General features: G+C 56.0%; 1 protein-coding gene across 1 annotated transcript; it reads right to left on the bottom strand.

The window, feature by feature from the left end:
• Nucleotides 1–479: 479 nt before the first annotated feature.
• Nucleotides 480–2,461, bottom strand: LOC137454443 (zinc finger protein 135-like). Its single transcript, XM_068164482.1, has 2 exons — nt 2,401–2,461; nt 480–1,793 (listed from the first exon to the last, which is right to left on the bottom strand). Exon 2 carries the CDS (start codon nt 1,790–1,792, stop codon nt 737–739), a length of 1,056 nt encoding a protein of 351 aa, XP_068020583.1. The 5' UTR covers nt 1,793; nt 2,401–2,461; the 3' UTR covers nt 480–736.
• Between the last annotated feature and the right edge of the window lie 14,641 nt (nt 2,462–17,102).

Below are 17,102 nucleotides of genomic sequence, written 5' to 3'. Positions count from 1 at the left end.
TGTTCTTATCTCAAGTCCTTATCTCAACCCAGAGGGTTTTTTGGTTCCTGTGTGTGTTATTTTTCCCTCACTTCTGTTTTGGGGGGGCACAGGCAGCTTAACCTCTTCTCAGCTCTTCAACCTGTTCCAGCCCCAGAGTGGAAAGCCAACAGAAGCTTTCTGAGTTCTTCCAAAGATCACCATCAGCTTCCCCCTACACCCTCCAAAGATCCCAAAAGTCACTCCTAGGACCATCCAAATCCCAAACACCTAAGATCACCTGAAAGCCCCTGCAGAATGCTTCAGAGATGCCCCTCAAGACTCCTCTGAGAACCTCATTTTCCCCGCCCTCAACTGGGCACACAGCTCCACCCCATCCCTTGGGAGCAAATGCCCCCAAAATTCAGGCATTGAGGCAGGGATATCTGAAATAAAAGCAAACAGACAGGATTTGGGTAACTTTTGGTGTTTATTGAGACAATTGGTCAATGGACAGAGGATTTCTTACCCCAGGGAGACACAAAGCATTGGGGAAGAACCAGACAGACTGTGGCAAAGCCCTGCCCAGCTCCACTGGGAGCTCCAGCTGTGTCAACTCAGCACTGTAATTGTTCTCATCAGCAATAATTGGTGTTCAGAAGGGTAGGAGGTGTTTGTTCCTGCTGGTGTCCCCAGTCCCTGTGAACTGCAAAAGAAAAAGGGATGATTTTGGTGCTGGAAAGGCCCTCTCAGAAGGGTCATGATTACCCCACATATTCTAGGTGGATTTATGCCTCCCCTCTAGTGCAGGCTGCTCTCTGGTGTGGATGTAGCGGTGCTTCTTGAAGCGCCCCATCCGGGTGAAGCTCTTACCGCAATCAGCACAAGTGGCAGCCTTCTCACCAGTGTGGGTGCGGCGGTGGCGACTGAGATGTTGCCTCTGTCTGAAGCTCTTGCCACAGTCATCACAGGTGTAAGGCTTCTCACCGGTGTGAGTGCGGTGGTGCGCAATGAGAGTGCCCTTATGTCTGAAGGCCTGGCCGCACTCAGCACAGCTGAAAGACTTTTCGCCAGCGTGCCCACGACGGTGCTCTGTGAGGTTCCCCCTCTGGGTGAAGCTCTTGCCGCAGTCGGCACAGCTGTACGGCCTCTCACCATTGTGGATGAGTTGGTGCTGGATGTAATCCCTGCTCGTGGTGAAGCTCTTGCTGCACACAGCACAGGGGAACAGATGCTCTCCAGTGTGGATGCGGCGATGGATGGTGAGACTGGAGCTGTGTTTGAAGCGCTTGCCGCAGTCCCTGCAGGGGAAGGACTTAGTGCTGTGCACACTGCGGTGCTGCCTGAGGGAAGATTTGTGAGTGAAGGTCTTGCCACACTCAGCACAGCTGTATGGCCTCTCACCGGTCTGGGCGCAGAATTGCTGGATATGCTCAGAGCTCTTGCTGAACCTCTTGCCACAGTCACCACGGATGAAGGGCCGGGGGCCAGGGTGGGGGCAGTGGTGCTTCACCTGCTCTGAGCCAGGTGGGAAGCTCTGCCCACACTCAGGACACTGATTCAGCTGCTTGGGTGGCACAGAGGGACCTGCTCTGGCTTCATTCTCTTCAAATTCCTTTTCCTCCTCATCCTGATCACCTTCATCCTCATGGTTATCCACCTCTTCATACTCATCATTATCATAGTCATCCTTCTCCTCAGCATCACCATCCTCCATCTTGTCCTCTTTCTCTTCCTTCTCAACACCCTCCAGGCTGCACTTTGGCTGCTCGAACTTCATCTCTGGCTGCTGCTTCTCCTCCCAGCTTTTGCCTGGGTCCTTCTGTGAGGCCATACTGTGGCAGGAAGGGGTTACAGCAGAGAGATTAGGAACATGGAAGCACCTGAGCCCAGGATCACAAAACCTCACATCCTGCCTGGGACAAGACAGTCCCTGACTCCCAGCACTTCCCAACACCCAGCTGGAGGAGAGAATGCAGAAACCTTCAGTTTCTGCCACAGTGTGGGCTCAGACCTCTAATATCTGTGCTGAGACCCCAGGTTCCTGTGATCAGTGCCCTGAGGTACCCTGGGACTTAAAAGTGGTCTGGTCCCACTCTCCTCGAGCCTGGTAGCATTGGCAGGGTGGTTCCTGGCCCAGGCTCTGTCCTTTGATCTCTTCTGGCTCAGGCAATGGAGGCAGCAGCACTGAACAATTAAAGACCAAACCACCTCCAACCTTCTCCCACCACCCTCCACGTGCCAACTACAAACATCACCTCCTTCCACACAACTGATCCCAAGCCTGGGGAGTTCCCAAACTCCAACAGCTGATGTGCCTCAGAGGCCCTGGAGGAGCGAAATGTGGTGGGTAGGAGGAGGTGGAGGAGGCTGGGAGGTGCCCTGGGACTCTAGGATTCTGGGGGCTGGGGTCCTGCTGTTGCCCCACTCTGGGTTCCTTACCTGCTGGGCTGCTCCAAGGGGCAGATCTGCAAACTCTGCTCTTCCACAGCACACAGGGGCAGGGATGATGGAGAGAGGGACACAGCTCCTGCTACAGAGAAGAAAAGGGCTCAGAGGGGAGCACTGATATGCAAGGGATGGCTCAGCACTGCCCAGGACCAGGCAGCACAGCTCAGCCTACCTGGGGGCAGCTCCCAAGCCCAGCAGCACAGCCACAGCACACAGCCAGGGCTGCTCAAGATGGGAGGCCTCAACAAGTGCAGACTCAGCTCCTTGCCCAGCACACAGCCCCCAGCACACAGCTGCAGGCCAGCACCACAACACAGCTGCCTCCACACAGCCTCTCCCAGGCCTTGCCTAAAGCTTCCTCCCACTGCCTACCCAGGCACCCACCACACCCACTCTGTGCTCAGCTCTGCCCTGCACACAACTCTCTGCTGCCCACTCCCCAAGAAAAGATCAGAGCAGCCCTCAGGACACACACAAAGAGGGAGCTTCATGCTTTCTGGAGGTGCAGCAAAGGGGGAAGGGACTTGGGCAGCTTCTTGCTAAACCTCTTCAGCCCTCACTGGGATGCTGCAGGAGTCTCTGGTTCCTGCCCAAACCTCACACCTCCAGCACCCTTCACACACCTGCAGTCCAAAGAGACTCACTGGAAAGAGTTTTGCTTCCTTCTGTCCCTGACCATTTCTCTCAGCTTGCTCTTTGCAGTTCCCTGGAGCTGCCACTCCACATCTCCAAGAGAAAATGAGGTTGGATGGGAGGGCACAGTGCCCATGGGCTGCTGTTCATCTCCCAGCTGACACAGGCAGAGCTGCAGCACAATTCATTCCTTTCACCTCCTCCAATGCTGCCAGATTCTGCCATTCCCTGCACACTCATTTGCCACCTGGGCCCTGGATCCTCTCCCCTTTTTGGGGGGACAAGGCCTAATTCCTACCTGACCACTCCCAGGCCCTTCCCTCATTCCCAGCCCATCCTTGACTGCCTTGACATGCCATGGCCCTGTGTCCCCCACCTCCACTGCCACTGCAGCTGGAAGGGTGGAGTGGGAAATGCTGTGGCTGAGGAAGCATCTAAGGAACTGGGCTGGAAGCAGCAGCACAAGAATGGAAGTGGCCTGAAACTAAAGGCTGGGATCAGCTGGAGGGCTGAAAGAACAGCACCAAGCCAAGGGGGGGTTACAGATGAGGGCTGGGGAGGGACCCTGCAGACACCTCAGGCAGCAGCTGATGAGAGGAAGGGAGACAGAGAGGGAGTGAGACCTCAGGTGACTCCTGCCATGGGGGATGGCTGGGCTGTGTGGCTAGGAGCCATGAGTGCCTGCTTGGGCTGTGCTGGATGTCAGGAGGGGTCAGGGGACTGTCCTCAGCCAGCCAGGGTTTGGGACTTTGAGCTTCTGGGGTCAGCTGGTGCCAGCACCATTGGAGGCAGGAGCCAGGCAGATCCTCACAGCTGCTGAACTAAGCCCTCCCACCCCCTGCAGCCTTCACCCTCCATCTCTCCATCCAGTGCTCCATCTCCACTCACTTGCTGCCCTCTCAGAGTCCCCAGGGTCCCCACCAAATCTCAAGGGCTGATTTACATATCCATCATGGCCCAATAGAAGCCCCCGGATGAGAACATGGAGGAGAATCCCTGTGGTGGGTGGAAGGCACTGGGATGTCTCACACCAGAGAGTAGAGACCTCCAGAAGGGACAGCAGAGTCCAGAGGGACACCACAAAGTGTCATCTAGCTTAGTTCATTCCCACAAGGCCTGCACCCACTCTCTACAAAGGAACAGCACAGGCTCTCCAACCTCCTTTGCCCTTCCTCTCTGCTCCCAGCAACAGCTTCTGGGATCTCTCTCTGCAGAGGAGCTTTGAGGCCTTGGCAGTGCTGCCAACTGCAGCCTGCAGCAGCCTGGCTCACCTGGGAGCTGCCTACCAGAATCTGTAACTGCAGCTCTTGGGTATGGGGGAGGAGGGGCAGAGAGGCATGGGGGAGGGGGAAGGCATTTGGGGCCTGGGGTTCTGGCCTGCTTTGGTGGAGCTCTGGAGGAAGCTTTGGCCTAGGGAGGTTGCTTGGCTCCCGTGGCCCAGGCACACTATGGATTGTTGTGGATTGGATGCTTTGCACTGTAGGATGCAGCTCTGAACAGCACAGCCATGGAAACTGACCAATTCCATCCAACCCTCTGGCCACAGCTTGGCATCAACTCCTTTCACAAGGCTCAAAGAGAGCCTCTCTGCCTCCTGAAACCTAAGGCAATACCCTGCAGAACAAGTTGGAGGAGCTCAAGGGGACAAGCTGCAGAGGGGGCCCAGGGCAACCTCCTGAGCTTCAACAAGAGCAAGGGCAGGGTCCTGCCCCTGGCCTGGCACAATCCTCACAATCAGGACAGGCTGGGGGAGGAGGGGATAGGAAGCAGCCCTGCAGAAAAGCACTGGGGGGTGCTGCTGGACAAGAAGCTGCACAGGAACAGACAGGGGGAGCCTGCAGCCCACAAGGCCAAGGGCAGCCTGGGCTGCACCAAAAGCAGCATGGCCACAGATGGACAGAGGCCATCCTGGCACTTGGCTCTGCTCTGCTGAGACTTCACCTGCAGCACTGCAGCCAGCTCTGGAACCATCAACACAGGAAGGACATGGACCTGATGGAGAGGGCCCAGAGGAGGGACACAAAAAAGATCAGGGGCTTGCAGCAGCTCTGCTACCAGGACAGGCTGAGGAAGCTGGGGGTGTTCAGACTGGAGAGGAGAAGAGAAGGCTCTGGGGAGTCCTAAGAGTGACCTTCTGGTACCTGAAGGGGACTACAAGAGGGCTGCAGAGGGACTCTTTGCAAAGCCTGCAGGGACAGCACCAGAGGCAATGGCTTCAAACTAGAGCAGAGCAGATTGAGATAGGAGGTGAGGAAAAAGTTCTGCACCAGAAGCCTGCTGGAACACTGCAACAGGTTGCCCAGGGAGGGGCTTGAGGTCCCAACCCTGCAGATGTTTAAGGTCAGGCTGGACAGGGCTCTGGGCAACCTGATCTAGTGCAGGATGTCCCTGCTGACTGCAGAGGGACTTGGACTGCATCACCTTTGCAGCTCCCTGACAACCCAAACCACTCTAGGATTCTAGGAGTCTAAGGGCAGCCTCCAGGGAGAGCAGGAAAAAGATGAGGCAGAGAAGGACAAGGAAGAGGACAAGGAGGAGGAGAACCAAAATCCCTTCCTAACTCCTCCAAACCTCTGCCAAATTCCTGGAAAGCTCTTCCAGCTCTGCAGAGTTCATTCTGAAGAGAGCTGAGGGAGTTGCTAGGCTCAGGGATGTCTTGCACACTCTGCACAAATGCTCCAGAAGCTTTCCAAGTGCCCTCAAAACCAGCAGCACAGCTCTGCTGCCACACAATGCCAGGCTGCAAGGGACCCCAAGGCTCAGCTGCTCCAACCTTGCCAGCTGACACTGCACTGGAAAGGAGCTGGCCCAGCCCCCTGCCAAGCTGAGCCTTCCAACTCTGCCCTGCAGGGCAATCCACCACTGCCCTGGGGAGATGATTCCAATGGCTGACTGGCAGGGAAAAGCTTTTGCCTCTGCAGGGCACTGTGCCACTTCAGCTCAACTCTTGCAGCAGCTCTTTCAGATCTGCCTTTGGAGCACCACAAACTCTGAAGCACTGCAGTGCAAAGCAGCTCAGCTTCAACTTCCAACTGCCTGAACTCTCATTTTAAATTCAAGACAGGGGCCAGGCTCACACCCAGCCCCCAAGCTTAAGAACCAGCAACTAAGGTCAGAGTCAGCTCCCAAGCACAAGAATCCAGATCAGAAATGCAGAGCCAGCCCCCAGGCTCAGAGCCAGCTCCTAAGTTCACATCCAGGCCCCAAGCTCAAGAACCAGCAGCTAAGATCAGAACACTTCCCAAGCTCAGAGCCAGCCCCTGAGCTCAAGAACCAGCAATTAAGGTCAGAACACTTCCCAAGCTGAGAGCCCCCTCCAGAGCTCACACCCAGGCCCCAAGCTCACAAGCCAGCAAATAAGGTCAGAACCACATTTCAAGCTCAAGAGCCAGCCCCCAAGCTCAAGAGTCAGCCACTAAGGTCCAGAACCTAGATCAAAAGTGCAGACTCCGCTCCCATGCCAGCAACTAAGCTCAGAATCACTTCCCAAGCTCAAGAACCAGCCCCTGGCCTCACAGACAGGCCCTGAGATCAAGAACCAGACCCCAAGCCCAGAGTGAGCAACTAAGCTCAAAACCCCTTTCCAAGCTCACACCCAGACCCCAAGCTCAAGAGCCAGAAAATAAAATCAGAAGCACTTCCCAAGCTCAAGAGCCAGCAGCTAAGGTCAGAACACTTCCAAGCTCAGAGCCAGCCCCCAAGCTCAGAGCCAGCCCCCAAGCTCCAGAACCAGCAACTAACATCAGAACCACTTCCTAAACTCACACCCAGACCCCAATCACAGTATCACAGTAGAACTTAGGTTGGAAAGGACCTCGAGGATCATTGAGTCTAACCTATCAACACAGACCCCATGCCTAGACCATGGCACCAAGTGCCACGTCCAATCTCCTCTTGAACGCCTCCAGGGACGGTGACTCCACCACCTCCCTGGGCAGCACGTTCCAATGATGAATGACTCGCTCGGTGAAGAACTTCCTCCTCACCTCGAGTCTGAACCTCCCCTGGTGCAGCTTGAGACTGTGTCCCCTTGTTCTGGTGCTGCTTGCCTGGGAGAAGAGACCAACCCCTTCCCGGCCACAACCACCTTTCAGGTAGTTGTAGAGGGCAATGAGGTCACCCCTGAGCCTCCTCTTCTCCAGGCTAAACAATCCCAGCTCCCTCAGCCTCTCCTCATAGGGCTTGTGTTCAAGGCCTCTCCCCAGCCTTGTTGCCCTTCTCTGGACATGTTCAAGTGCCTCAATGTCCTTCTTAAACTGAGGGGCCCAGAACTGGACACAGGACTCAAGGTGCAGCCTAACCAAAGCAGAGTACAGGGGCAGAATGACCTCCCTGCTCCTGCTGGCCACACTATTCCTAATGCAGGCCAGGATGCCATTGGCCCTCTTGGCCACCTGGGCACACTGCTGGCTCATATTCAGGTGGCTGTCGATCAGCATCCCCAGGTCCCTCTCTGTTTGGGAGCTCTCCAGCCACTCCGACCCCAGCCTGTAGCTCTGCATGGGATTGCTGTAGCCAAAGTGCAGCACTCGGCACTTGGACTTGTTGAATGCCATCCCATTGGACTCTGCCCATCTGTCCAGTCTGTCGAGGTCCCTCTGCAAAAGGGGACTCTGCAAGCTCAAGAAACAGCTCCCAAGCCAGCAAGTAAGGTCAGAACCACTTTCCAACCTCAGGAACCAGCCCCCAAGCTCCAGTACCAACAACAAAGGTCAGAACCAAGCTCCAGAGCCAGCCCCCACAAGCTCAAGAGCCAGCAAGCAAGGTCAGAACCACTTCCCAAGCTCAAGAACCAACCCCTGACCTCAGAGACAGGCCCTGAGGTCAAGAACCACACCCCAAGCCCAGAGTAAGCAACTAAGGTCAGAATACTTCCCAAGCTCACAGCCAGCCCCTAAGCTCCAGAACCAGCCCCCAAGCAACCTAAACCAAAAGTGCAGACTCAGCTCCGAAGCTCAGAGCCAGCAACTAAGGTCAGAACCACTTTCCAAGCTCAGGAACCAGCCTCCAAGCTCCACTACCAGAGCAAAGGTCAGAACCAAGCTCCAGAGCCAGCCCCCACAAGTTCAAGAGCCAGCAGCTAAGATCAGAACCACTTTCCAAGCTCAAGAGCCAGAAAGTAAGGTCAGAACAATTCCCAAGCTCACAGCCAGCCCCCAAGTTCAAGATCCAGCCCCTATGCTCCAGAACCAGCAAAAAAGGCCAGAACCAAGCTCCAGAGCCAGCAACCAAGGTCAGAGCCATTTACAAGCTCAGGAACCAGGCCCTGACCTCAGAGACAGGTCCTGAGGTCAGGAACCACACCCCAAGCCCAGAGCCAGCAACTAAGCTCAGAACCACTTCCCAAGCTCACCCCCAGCCCCCAGGCTCAGAGCCAGTTTCACAACTTTCCTTATTTCAAGTTCCCTTCATTGCACTTCTGCTAAGTGTCCAAATTCAAGCAGCCAGAGAATGCTTTGGCCTGGAAGGGACCCCAAAGATCAGACAGCTCCAACCCCCTGCCATGCCCACAGACACCTTCCACCATACCAGGCTGCTGAAGCCCTCATCCAACCTCACCCTCAGCACCTCCAGGGAGGGGGCAGCCAGCACCTCCCTGCCCAACCTGCTCCAGGCTCTCACCACCCCCACTCCAAACTATTGCCTCCCAAGCTCCACTCCAAATCTGCCCTCCTCAACCTTCAATCCACTCCCCCTCAGCCCATCACTCCCAGCCCCTCACCAAAGTCCCTCCCCAGCTCTCCTGCAGCCCCCAGCAGCTACCACAAGGCTGCTCCAACCTCTGTCCACAGCCTTCTCCTCTCCAGCCTCAACAAACACAACTCTCACAGCCAACCCACACAGGGGAACTGCCACAGCCCTCCCACCACCCCCAGGGCCTCCTGCACACCCCCTCCAACAGCTCAACCTCCTGCCCCTCTTGGGGGCACCACAGCTGCACACAGCACTCCAGCTGGCAGCACACAATGCTGCCAGCACAAAAACCATTGCAGCAAAAGCCTCAAGCTGTGCTCAGCTGCCAAAACCAAAGGGACCTCAACTTGGCCACAAGAGGAAGGACCAAACTCAGCCAAGACACTGAGCCAACACCCAAGGCTGCACAAAACAACCAGCAACAGCTTCCAGCAACAGCAGACCTGCAGCTGGGCTGCAAAGCTCTGCAGAAGAAAACCACTCCAGAAGGGCTCCAGGGCCCCAGGGATTGCAAAGCCCAGGCTCTCACTCTCCTCCTGCACAAGGAAAGCTTCACTTGCCCACAAGAAGCCAAACACTTCCCCACACCAAGCCATCCACACCACTTGACTTTCAACCTCCTTCAAGCCCTTGCCTGGCAGCAGCACTTCCTCAGCCCACAGCTCCAGCAACACCACAAGGCCTTGAAGGCTCTCCTGCACTCCACACCTCTCAGCCACACCCACACCCCTTGGCCACCCACAACCCAACAAGCTTCCTGCTCACCACTTCTCTTCCCAAGCCTCACCTCCCTTTGGCCCTCTCAGCACACCACCAACTGACCCCAGAAGGCTCCAGCTGACAGCACTGCTTGCAAGAATCCCAGGCACTTCCAAGGGCAGACTAGGAGCCCAGAGGCAAACCCCAAACCTTTCCCCTCCCCACAGGACTCTCTCCCATTTCCCATTCTTCCCAGCACCTCCAGCACCTAAGATGCATTTGCTCTGGGGCAGCTTCCTCACACAGCCACACAATTGCCTGGCCTGCAAAAGACCTCTCTCAGCACTCAGGCCAACTGCCAGCCCCAACACCACCAGGGACACCAAACCATGGCCCCATGGCCACACCTTGCTGCAACACCTCCAGCCATGGCCACTCCACTGCCTCCCTGGGCAGCCTCTGCCAGGCCCTGACCACTCTGCCACCAAACTCATTCCTCCTCCTCTCCAACCTAAGCCTCCCCTGCCACAATTTCAGGACACTTCCTCTCCTTCTACCACCTGAGACTAGGCACAAAACCCAACCTCCACCTCACTGCAGCCTCCTTGCAGGGAGCTCCAGAGGCCAAGAGGTCTCCCCTCAGCCTCCTCTTCTCCACACTAAACACCCACAGCTCCCTCACCTGCTCCTCACCAGCCCTGCTCTCCAGACCCTTCCACACCTTTCTTGCCCTTCTCTCCACCTGCTTCAGACCCTCAAAGTCCTTGGAGTCAGGGGCCCAAAACAGACCTCAGCATTCCAGGGGTGGCCTCCCCAGGGCCCAGGACAGGAGGACAATCCCTGCCCTGGCCCTGCTGGACACAGCACTGCTGAGACTTGCAGAGCACTGCAATTGCTTTGCTCACTTGCAGCAATCATTTCCTTCCCTTCCCAGCTCATTGCACAGCAAAGAGCAGCAAGGGAATTGCTTTGGCTTCTGCTGAAGCTCCTCCAAGGAAGCTGCAGGACTTCTCACCACCAAAACCATCAACAACAGGCTGCCCCCAGCCCAAGCCAAACCTTTCAGTCCAAGTCAATGCAGTTCCTCAGCCACAAGCAGACACTCAACAGCTCAGCCTCATTTGGTTACCTGTAGTCTGCTTCTGACCATGCTTCCTGCCAGCACAGCTGACAAAAGCTCTGCACAGCTCTCAGCCTGCAGCCACACAGCAAAAGCTCCTCCTGCCCTGAGCCTTTCTGTGCTCAGGAGGCCTGCAGAGAAACTGAGAATCACTCTGCAACCCCCCAGGGAATCTTTGTGCCTCAAGAGCTTGCAGAGCACAGAGGCCTTGGATGCCACCACCCCCAGCACAGCCAAACCGCCCCACAGCTGACACCAGCCCCAGGCGCTCCCAAGCTCAGGCTCAGCACAGCACCCACGCCTGACACCCCCACGGCACCCAGCACACAGCCTGCCCACAGCTCCCCCCCGCGCCTGGCCCTCAGCCCAGCCGCTGCCCTTCAGCACAGCAGCCGCCCGGCACCTGCCAGCACAAAGCCTCCAAACCCCCAGGGCTCCCCCACACACCCCCACAGCAGCCTCTGCTGCAAGCCACACCCCACGCTCACCACCACCTCTCCTGCACACAGCAGCCCCCACAGCGCCGCTGCCACCTCAGCTCTGCTGCCAGCCCAGCCCCCAGCACAGGGACACAGGGACACAGGGCCAGGGACAGCCCCTGCAGCCCACCAATGGCTCCGCCTGCAACACAGCAGCAGCCAAAGGGGGCCTGCAGCTGCCCCCACCAGGGGGAGGCAGCAGCACAGCACCACAACGAACCCCCAAACACACCCACCCCGACCCAGACCCACACACAGCTCCCCACAACCGCACCCACCCCCTCGCACCACCCCACCACTCCCCACTCCAAGCCTCACCACCCCGACCCACACCACACCCACACACAGCCTCCCCCACCACCACCAACTCCTACCCCCAAACCCACACAGCCCCACGGGCTCCTCACCAGCCCCTCACACGCCCCTCTCCGACCCCAAGCCCCCACCCAACCTCACACACGCCCCCACAACTCCACAGCCCCCAACAACCACCCCCCACAGCCCCACCCACACCAGCCCCACACCTCACCGAGCCCTCCTCAAGCCCAGCTCCAGGACACAGCCCTCAGCCCCACCGCAGCCCAATGCCAACCCCACCAGCCGCTCCCCCAAGCCCCAAGGGATCCCCACCCCAGCAGCCCCCACTCTGCCCCGCGCCTGCCCACACCTACCCCACAGCCCAGGCCAAAGGGGCGCACAGCAGCAGGAAGAGGAAGGACGAAGAGCTCGGAGCAGAGGCAGCTGCCGACTGCCGTCCCCTGCAGCCTCCTGGCAGCCTGGGCGAGCAGAGAGCGATGCAATGGAGGCCCCGAACCGCCCACGTTGCAGCCCAGCCCAGGCGGGGGCTGGGGCCGCAGGGGAAGCCCCGCCCACGGCTGGGCGTCCGGAGCCAATGAGAGACGCCGGATTACCCCAACCACGCCTCCAAGTCCCAGCGGGGAGCTGCGGCCCTGGCTCCGCGCGGGGCATGCCGGGAGGTGCAGCTCTCAGCCAGGGCGGCGCCGTCTGGGCTGAGCTGCGCTGCGGGGGCAGGGCTGGGGCACAGCAGCTCCGCAACAGCTCTGACCCAGCAGCTGCGCACAGCTCCCAGGAGCTTTGGCTCAGCTCGGAAAGCTTGCGCAGAGGTTTCCAAGAGCTCCGGAGAGCTTCGGAGGAGTTTTTTCGCTGAGGATTCTCTGCAGAGTTGGGAACCCAAAACCTCCTCCCAGCCTCTCCCAAACTCTTGCAAAGAGATTTCGATGCCTCCCGAGGGGGCTTGGGGCAGCTCCAGGGGATCTGAACGGCTCGGGAAGAGTTTTTCTGTCGCCTTCCAGAGTTTCCAGCAGGTGCTGAGGACTTTTCCGGCAGTTTTCAGCCTTTTGCAGCATTTCGGAAGGATGTTGGAGACTGCAAGAAGCCAGAGCCTGGCTGAGAGCTCTGCAGAATCAGTTTGCAGGAGCTTGGCAGCCATGGGGATGAGGTTCTGGAATTGGTTTGGGTTCGTTTTGGCACTTTTAATCATTTCCTGAAGCTCTGTGGATTATTTCCAGCCCCTTTTCCTTCCTTTTGAAGCTATTTTCCTCATTTGGGGCTGATTTTAATGGGTTTTGGGGAGACATTGCTTAGCCTCAGGCATTTTGAATGACTTCTGAGGATAGTTTGAGTATTTTAATCTCCTTTTTCATGATTACTGAAGACATTTTGATCATTTTCAGGCCTTTTCAATGATTTTTTTGGAGATATTTAGACCATTTTTAGGCTTTTCTAATGATTTTGGAGGTATTTTCATTATCCCCAGGCCCTTTCAATGATTTTTGAAATATCTTTACTCATTCCAGGCCCTTTTTAGTGAGTTTTTGAAGATATTTTGATTATTTTTGTACATATTTGATGTTTTCCTACAAGATTTTGATTCTTTTCAGGCCCTTTGAATGATCTTCAGAGAGATTTGGATCATTTTTAAGCCATTTTTTACAAAGCATTTTGAGTGCCCAAGAAAACCTCCTTAAAATCCTCAAGTCCTCAAACAGAGCTTTTGAAGCATCTTTAGGGAGGTTTAGGAGGTTCTAATAGTTTGGAAAATGTTAAAATCTTCTCCAAGTGCTGAAACAGGAATCCAGAGGCACAAAGCTGTCAGCTCCCTTGAGCTGCAGCTATAGAATTTGGGGGGTTTGAGATGTGAAGCATCAGGACTGTGGAACCTGCTGCTCCTGGCAGAGTTGATCCAATCAGAGAAGAGTTTGGGTTGGGAAACCCCCAAATTCAGCTGGCAGCTGTGGGCAGGAGGAACATTGCCCTGCTTGAAGCAGAGCCTTTGAACTGCAGCTGAGGGTTCAGAGCTGCCTTAGGAGGAGACTTGAGCCCTGGGGATGTATCCCAGTGGGAGTTGTGTTCTCAGCCCCTGAGTGCTGCTGGTTTGCCACAGGGTTTCACAGACAGACTCACTAAGGTTGGAAAAGACCTCCAAGCTCATCAAGTCCAACCTTCTACCCACATCTCCATGACCACCAGACCATGTCCCAGGGTGCCACCTCTACTCATGTCTTGAATACACCCAGGGACAGTGACTCTCCCACCCCCCTGGGCAGCCTGCTCCAATGCCTGAGCACTCTTGAAGCAGAGAAATTTTTCCTCCTTTCCAACCTAAATCTCCCCTGGTACAATTTCAGGGCATTTCCTCTTGTCCTGTCATTGGTTACTTGGGAGAAGAGGCCAATATTGGCCTCACTCTGATCTCCTTTCAGGTCCATGTAGAGATCAATGAGGTCTCCTCTCATCCTTCTCTTCTTCACAATAAGCAATCCCAGCTCCCTCAGCCTCTCCTCACCAGACCTGCTCTCCAATCTCCTCACCAGCTTTGCTGCCCTTCTCTCTCCCTGCTCCAGCACCTCAGTGACTTTCTCATACTGTGATGCCCAAAGCCAAACACAGCACTTGAGATGCAGTCTCCCCAGGGCTGGGGCCAGAGAGACAATCACTTCCTGCTGCTCACAGCCCTTCTGATCCAGGCCAGGATGGTGGAGGTCTTCCTAACCACCTGGGTGCACACTGGCTCATGCTCAGCTGGCTGTCTACCAACACCCCCAGGCCCTTTTCTGCTGGGCAGTTTCCAGCCACGCTGCCCCAAGCCTGCAGCCTTCACGGGGTTGTTGTGATGCTAGCACAAGAGCCAGTGCTTGGCCTTGTTAAACCTTCTGGAACTGACCTGAGCCCAGCAGCCCAACCTCTCCAGACCTCTCTGCAGAGGCTTCCTACCCTGCAGCAGATCAACACTCCCACTTCATGTTGTCTGCACCTTGCTCACTCTTTAATTTCTTGCTGTTTATGTGGCAGAAGATGCAGTCAGAAATCACCTGAAGTGCCACCACCATCAGGGTTTGTCTGGTGAACATTGAAAGGCTTAGAAAATACAGACCAGGGGGAAAAAAAACCCAAACCAACAAGAACACACCTAACAAACACTAGATGAGCATTAAAACTCCAGCTGAGTTATAGCCACCCTGGGTTTCAAATGTTTCCATGAGCCATCATAGAATCGGTTCTGGGAGCTCTGTGCTTTGCCTTGGCAGGGAGGTGAGGGAGACAAATATCTGCTGCTCAGCACTGACTAGGTCCAGCCCATGGCTGTGGTCATAGCATCATAGTATCATAGTATCAGTCAGGGTTGGAAGGGACCACAAGGATCATCTAGTTCCAACCCCCCTGCCATGGGCAGGGACACCCCTGTCACGGTCCGGAGACATTAGATGTCTCGGTCCGGAGACACAGTTCTTTTAAATATTCCCGTGTTGTGAAATTAAAGGCACAAACGAGGCCAAAGTATCAACAGCTAGACTATTTATTAGATAAATAAGGTGGACATAAGAAAGGAAGAGGGAGAAAATAGAGAAAGTGGGAGAGAGAGAGAGAGGGACGAGAGATAGAAGAGGAAAGGAATTATATTACCACACCCCTCATCCCCCCCAGGACAGTTAAAGTCTGTGTAGGAAAGGTGCTGCAGGAGATGTTTGGTTTGTTGAGAAACCGTGGTGAGGCTTTTGCTGGAGAACAGCTGTGGTCCTCTGGGGAGATGTTGGGTTGATACAGGAACAATGCTGAGGCTCCTCTGGGCAGCCTGGGTCTGTAGAGAAAGGATGCTGAGGCTTGGCTGGAGCTGTGGTCCTCCGGGCAGCTTCTTTTCTCCGGAGCAGCATTGTCCCGGCTTCTCAGCGGCCTGGCCCGTCTCCTGTGTTTTCCTTCATCTCCGTTTTTCTCCCCGTTTTTCTCCTCTGTTTCTCTCCTCTGTTTCTCTCTACAAACCAGTAGTTGCTCAAGTCTTTTATACAGTTTTTTAGTCCTTAGGTATGTAGTCAAAATATTGTCCCTCAGGAATTCCAGTGGCAGGAAATCTGTGTGTTTGGGCAAGACCCTGGCTGGAGGAGGGGGGAATCTCCGTCTACCCTGTCTCCATCCAGACAAAGCTCAGGAAACAGGTGGTGATTATCTTGCCCTAAAGGTGTGATGGCTGGGTCCTTGGGTCCATTGTTGTAGTCCCGTGTTATCACGATGCAATCACAAGCTGATTTGCATCCAGGATTGGTGGACAGGATTCTTTCCACCTTCTTTCCAGTGGCTCTGCTATCACTTTTATCTTTGTTGACTCACATAGAGAGAGACAAACTTATTAGACTGTCACAACCCCACACTAGATCAGCCTGGCCAGAGCCTCATCCAGCCTGGGCTTAAACACCTCCAGGGACAGGGCCCCAACCACCTCCCTGGACAACCCATTCCAGGGCTTCACCACTCTCATGGGGAAGAACTTCCTCCTCACATCCAGCCTCAATCTCCCCACCTCCAGCTTCATTCCATTCCCCCTAGTCCTATCACTCCCTGAGATCCTGAGCAGTCCCTCCCCAGCCTTCCTGTAGCCCCCTTCAGATACTGGAAGGCCACAATGAGGTCACCTGGGAGCCTTCTCTTCTCCAGACTGAACAGCCCCAACTCCTTCAGTCTGTCCTCAGAGGAGAGGTGCTCCAGCCCTCTGCTCATCCTCCTGGCCCTTCTCTGGACACCTTCCAGCACCTCCACATCCCTCTTGTCATAGGGGCTCCAGAACTGGAGGCAGTACTCCAGGTGGGGTCTCCCCAGAGCTGAGCAGAGGGGGAGGATCACCTCCCTTGCCCTGCTGGCCACACTTCTCCTGATGCAGCCCAGGAGCTGGTTGGCTTTGTGGGCTGCAAGTGCACACTGAGAGCTCCTGGTGAGCTTCTCCTCCCCCAGCACCCCCAAGGCTCTCTCCTCAGAGCTGCTTTCCAGCCAGTCACTGCCCAGCCTGGATTTGTGCCTGGGATTGCCTCGACCCAGCTGCAGGACCCTGCCCTTGGTCTTGTTGAACCTCCTGAGGTTGGCTTGTGCCCACCTCTCCAGCCTGTCCAGGTCCCTCTGGATGGATCCCTTCCCTCCAGCCTGTCTGCTGCACCACACAGCTTGGTGTCAGACAGCTTGGGGTCATTGCATCATAGACTGCTGGGATGGTAGGGGCTGGAAAGGAGCTCTGGAGAGGAGGTTCAATCCCCCTGCCAGAGCAGGATCCCCTGGGGCAGGTCCCACAGGAACACATCCGGATGGCTCTGGAAGCTCTCCGGCAAGGGGCACTGCAGGGCCTCTCTGGGCAGCCTGCTGCAGGGCTCCAGCACCCTTCCAGCCAAGAAGTTTCTCCTCATGGTGAGGTGGAGCTTCCTGTGTCCCAGCCTGTATCCATTGCCCCTTGTCCTGTCCCAGGACACCATTCCAGAGAGCCTGGCACCACCTTCTTGACAGCCAGCTGGATGTTTTTCCAGGCCTGGCCCTTCCCAGCCTAAAGGAGTAAGAATCAGAGAGTGCCTGTGGCTGGAGAAGACCTTTCAGGTGCAGGTCAGCCATGCCCTGACCCTGGCACTGTGCCAGAGCTGAGGAGCTCCTTTGCTCAATAGTATTTTGCTGTGGGCTGAGGACCAGAGAGATGATTCCTCCAGCAGTGCCAGAGAGCAGCAAGGGGCTGGGCAGTGGCCAGAGGCCATGGTGAATTGTTCTGCCATCCCATAATCCCTGCAGCTGCCCTGGAAGCA

Source organism: Melanerpes formicivorus, unplaced genomic scaffold (assembly GCF_026170545.1).
Source record: "Melanerpes formicivorus ecotype bairdi unplaced genomic scaffold, bMelFor1.0.p_v2 SCAF_80, whole genome shotgun sequence".
Lineage (NCBI taxonomy): Eukaryota > Metazoa > Chordata > Aves > Piciformes > Picidae > Melanerpes > Melanerpes formicivorus.
The sequence above is the reverse complement of the archived record's forward strand: the minus strand, read 5'-3'. Positions and strand labels throughout refer to the sequence as shown.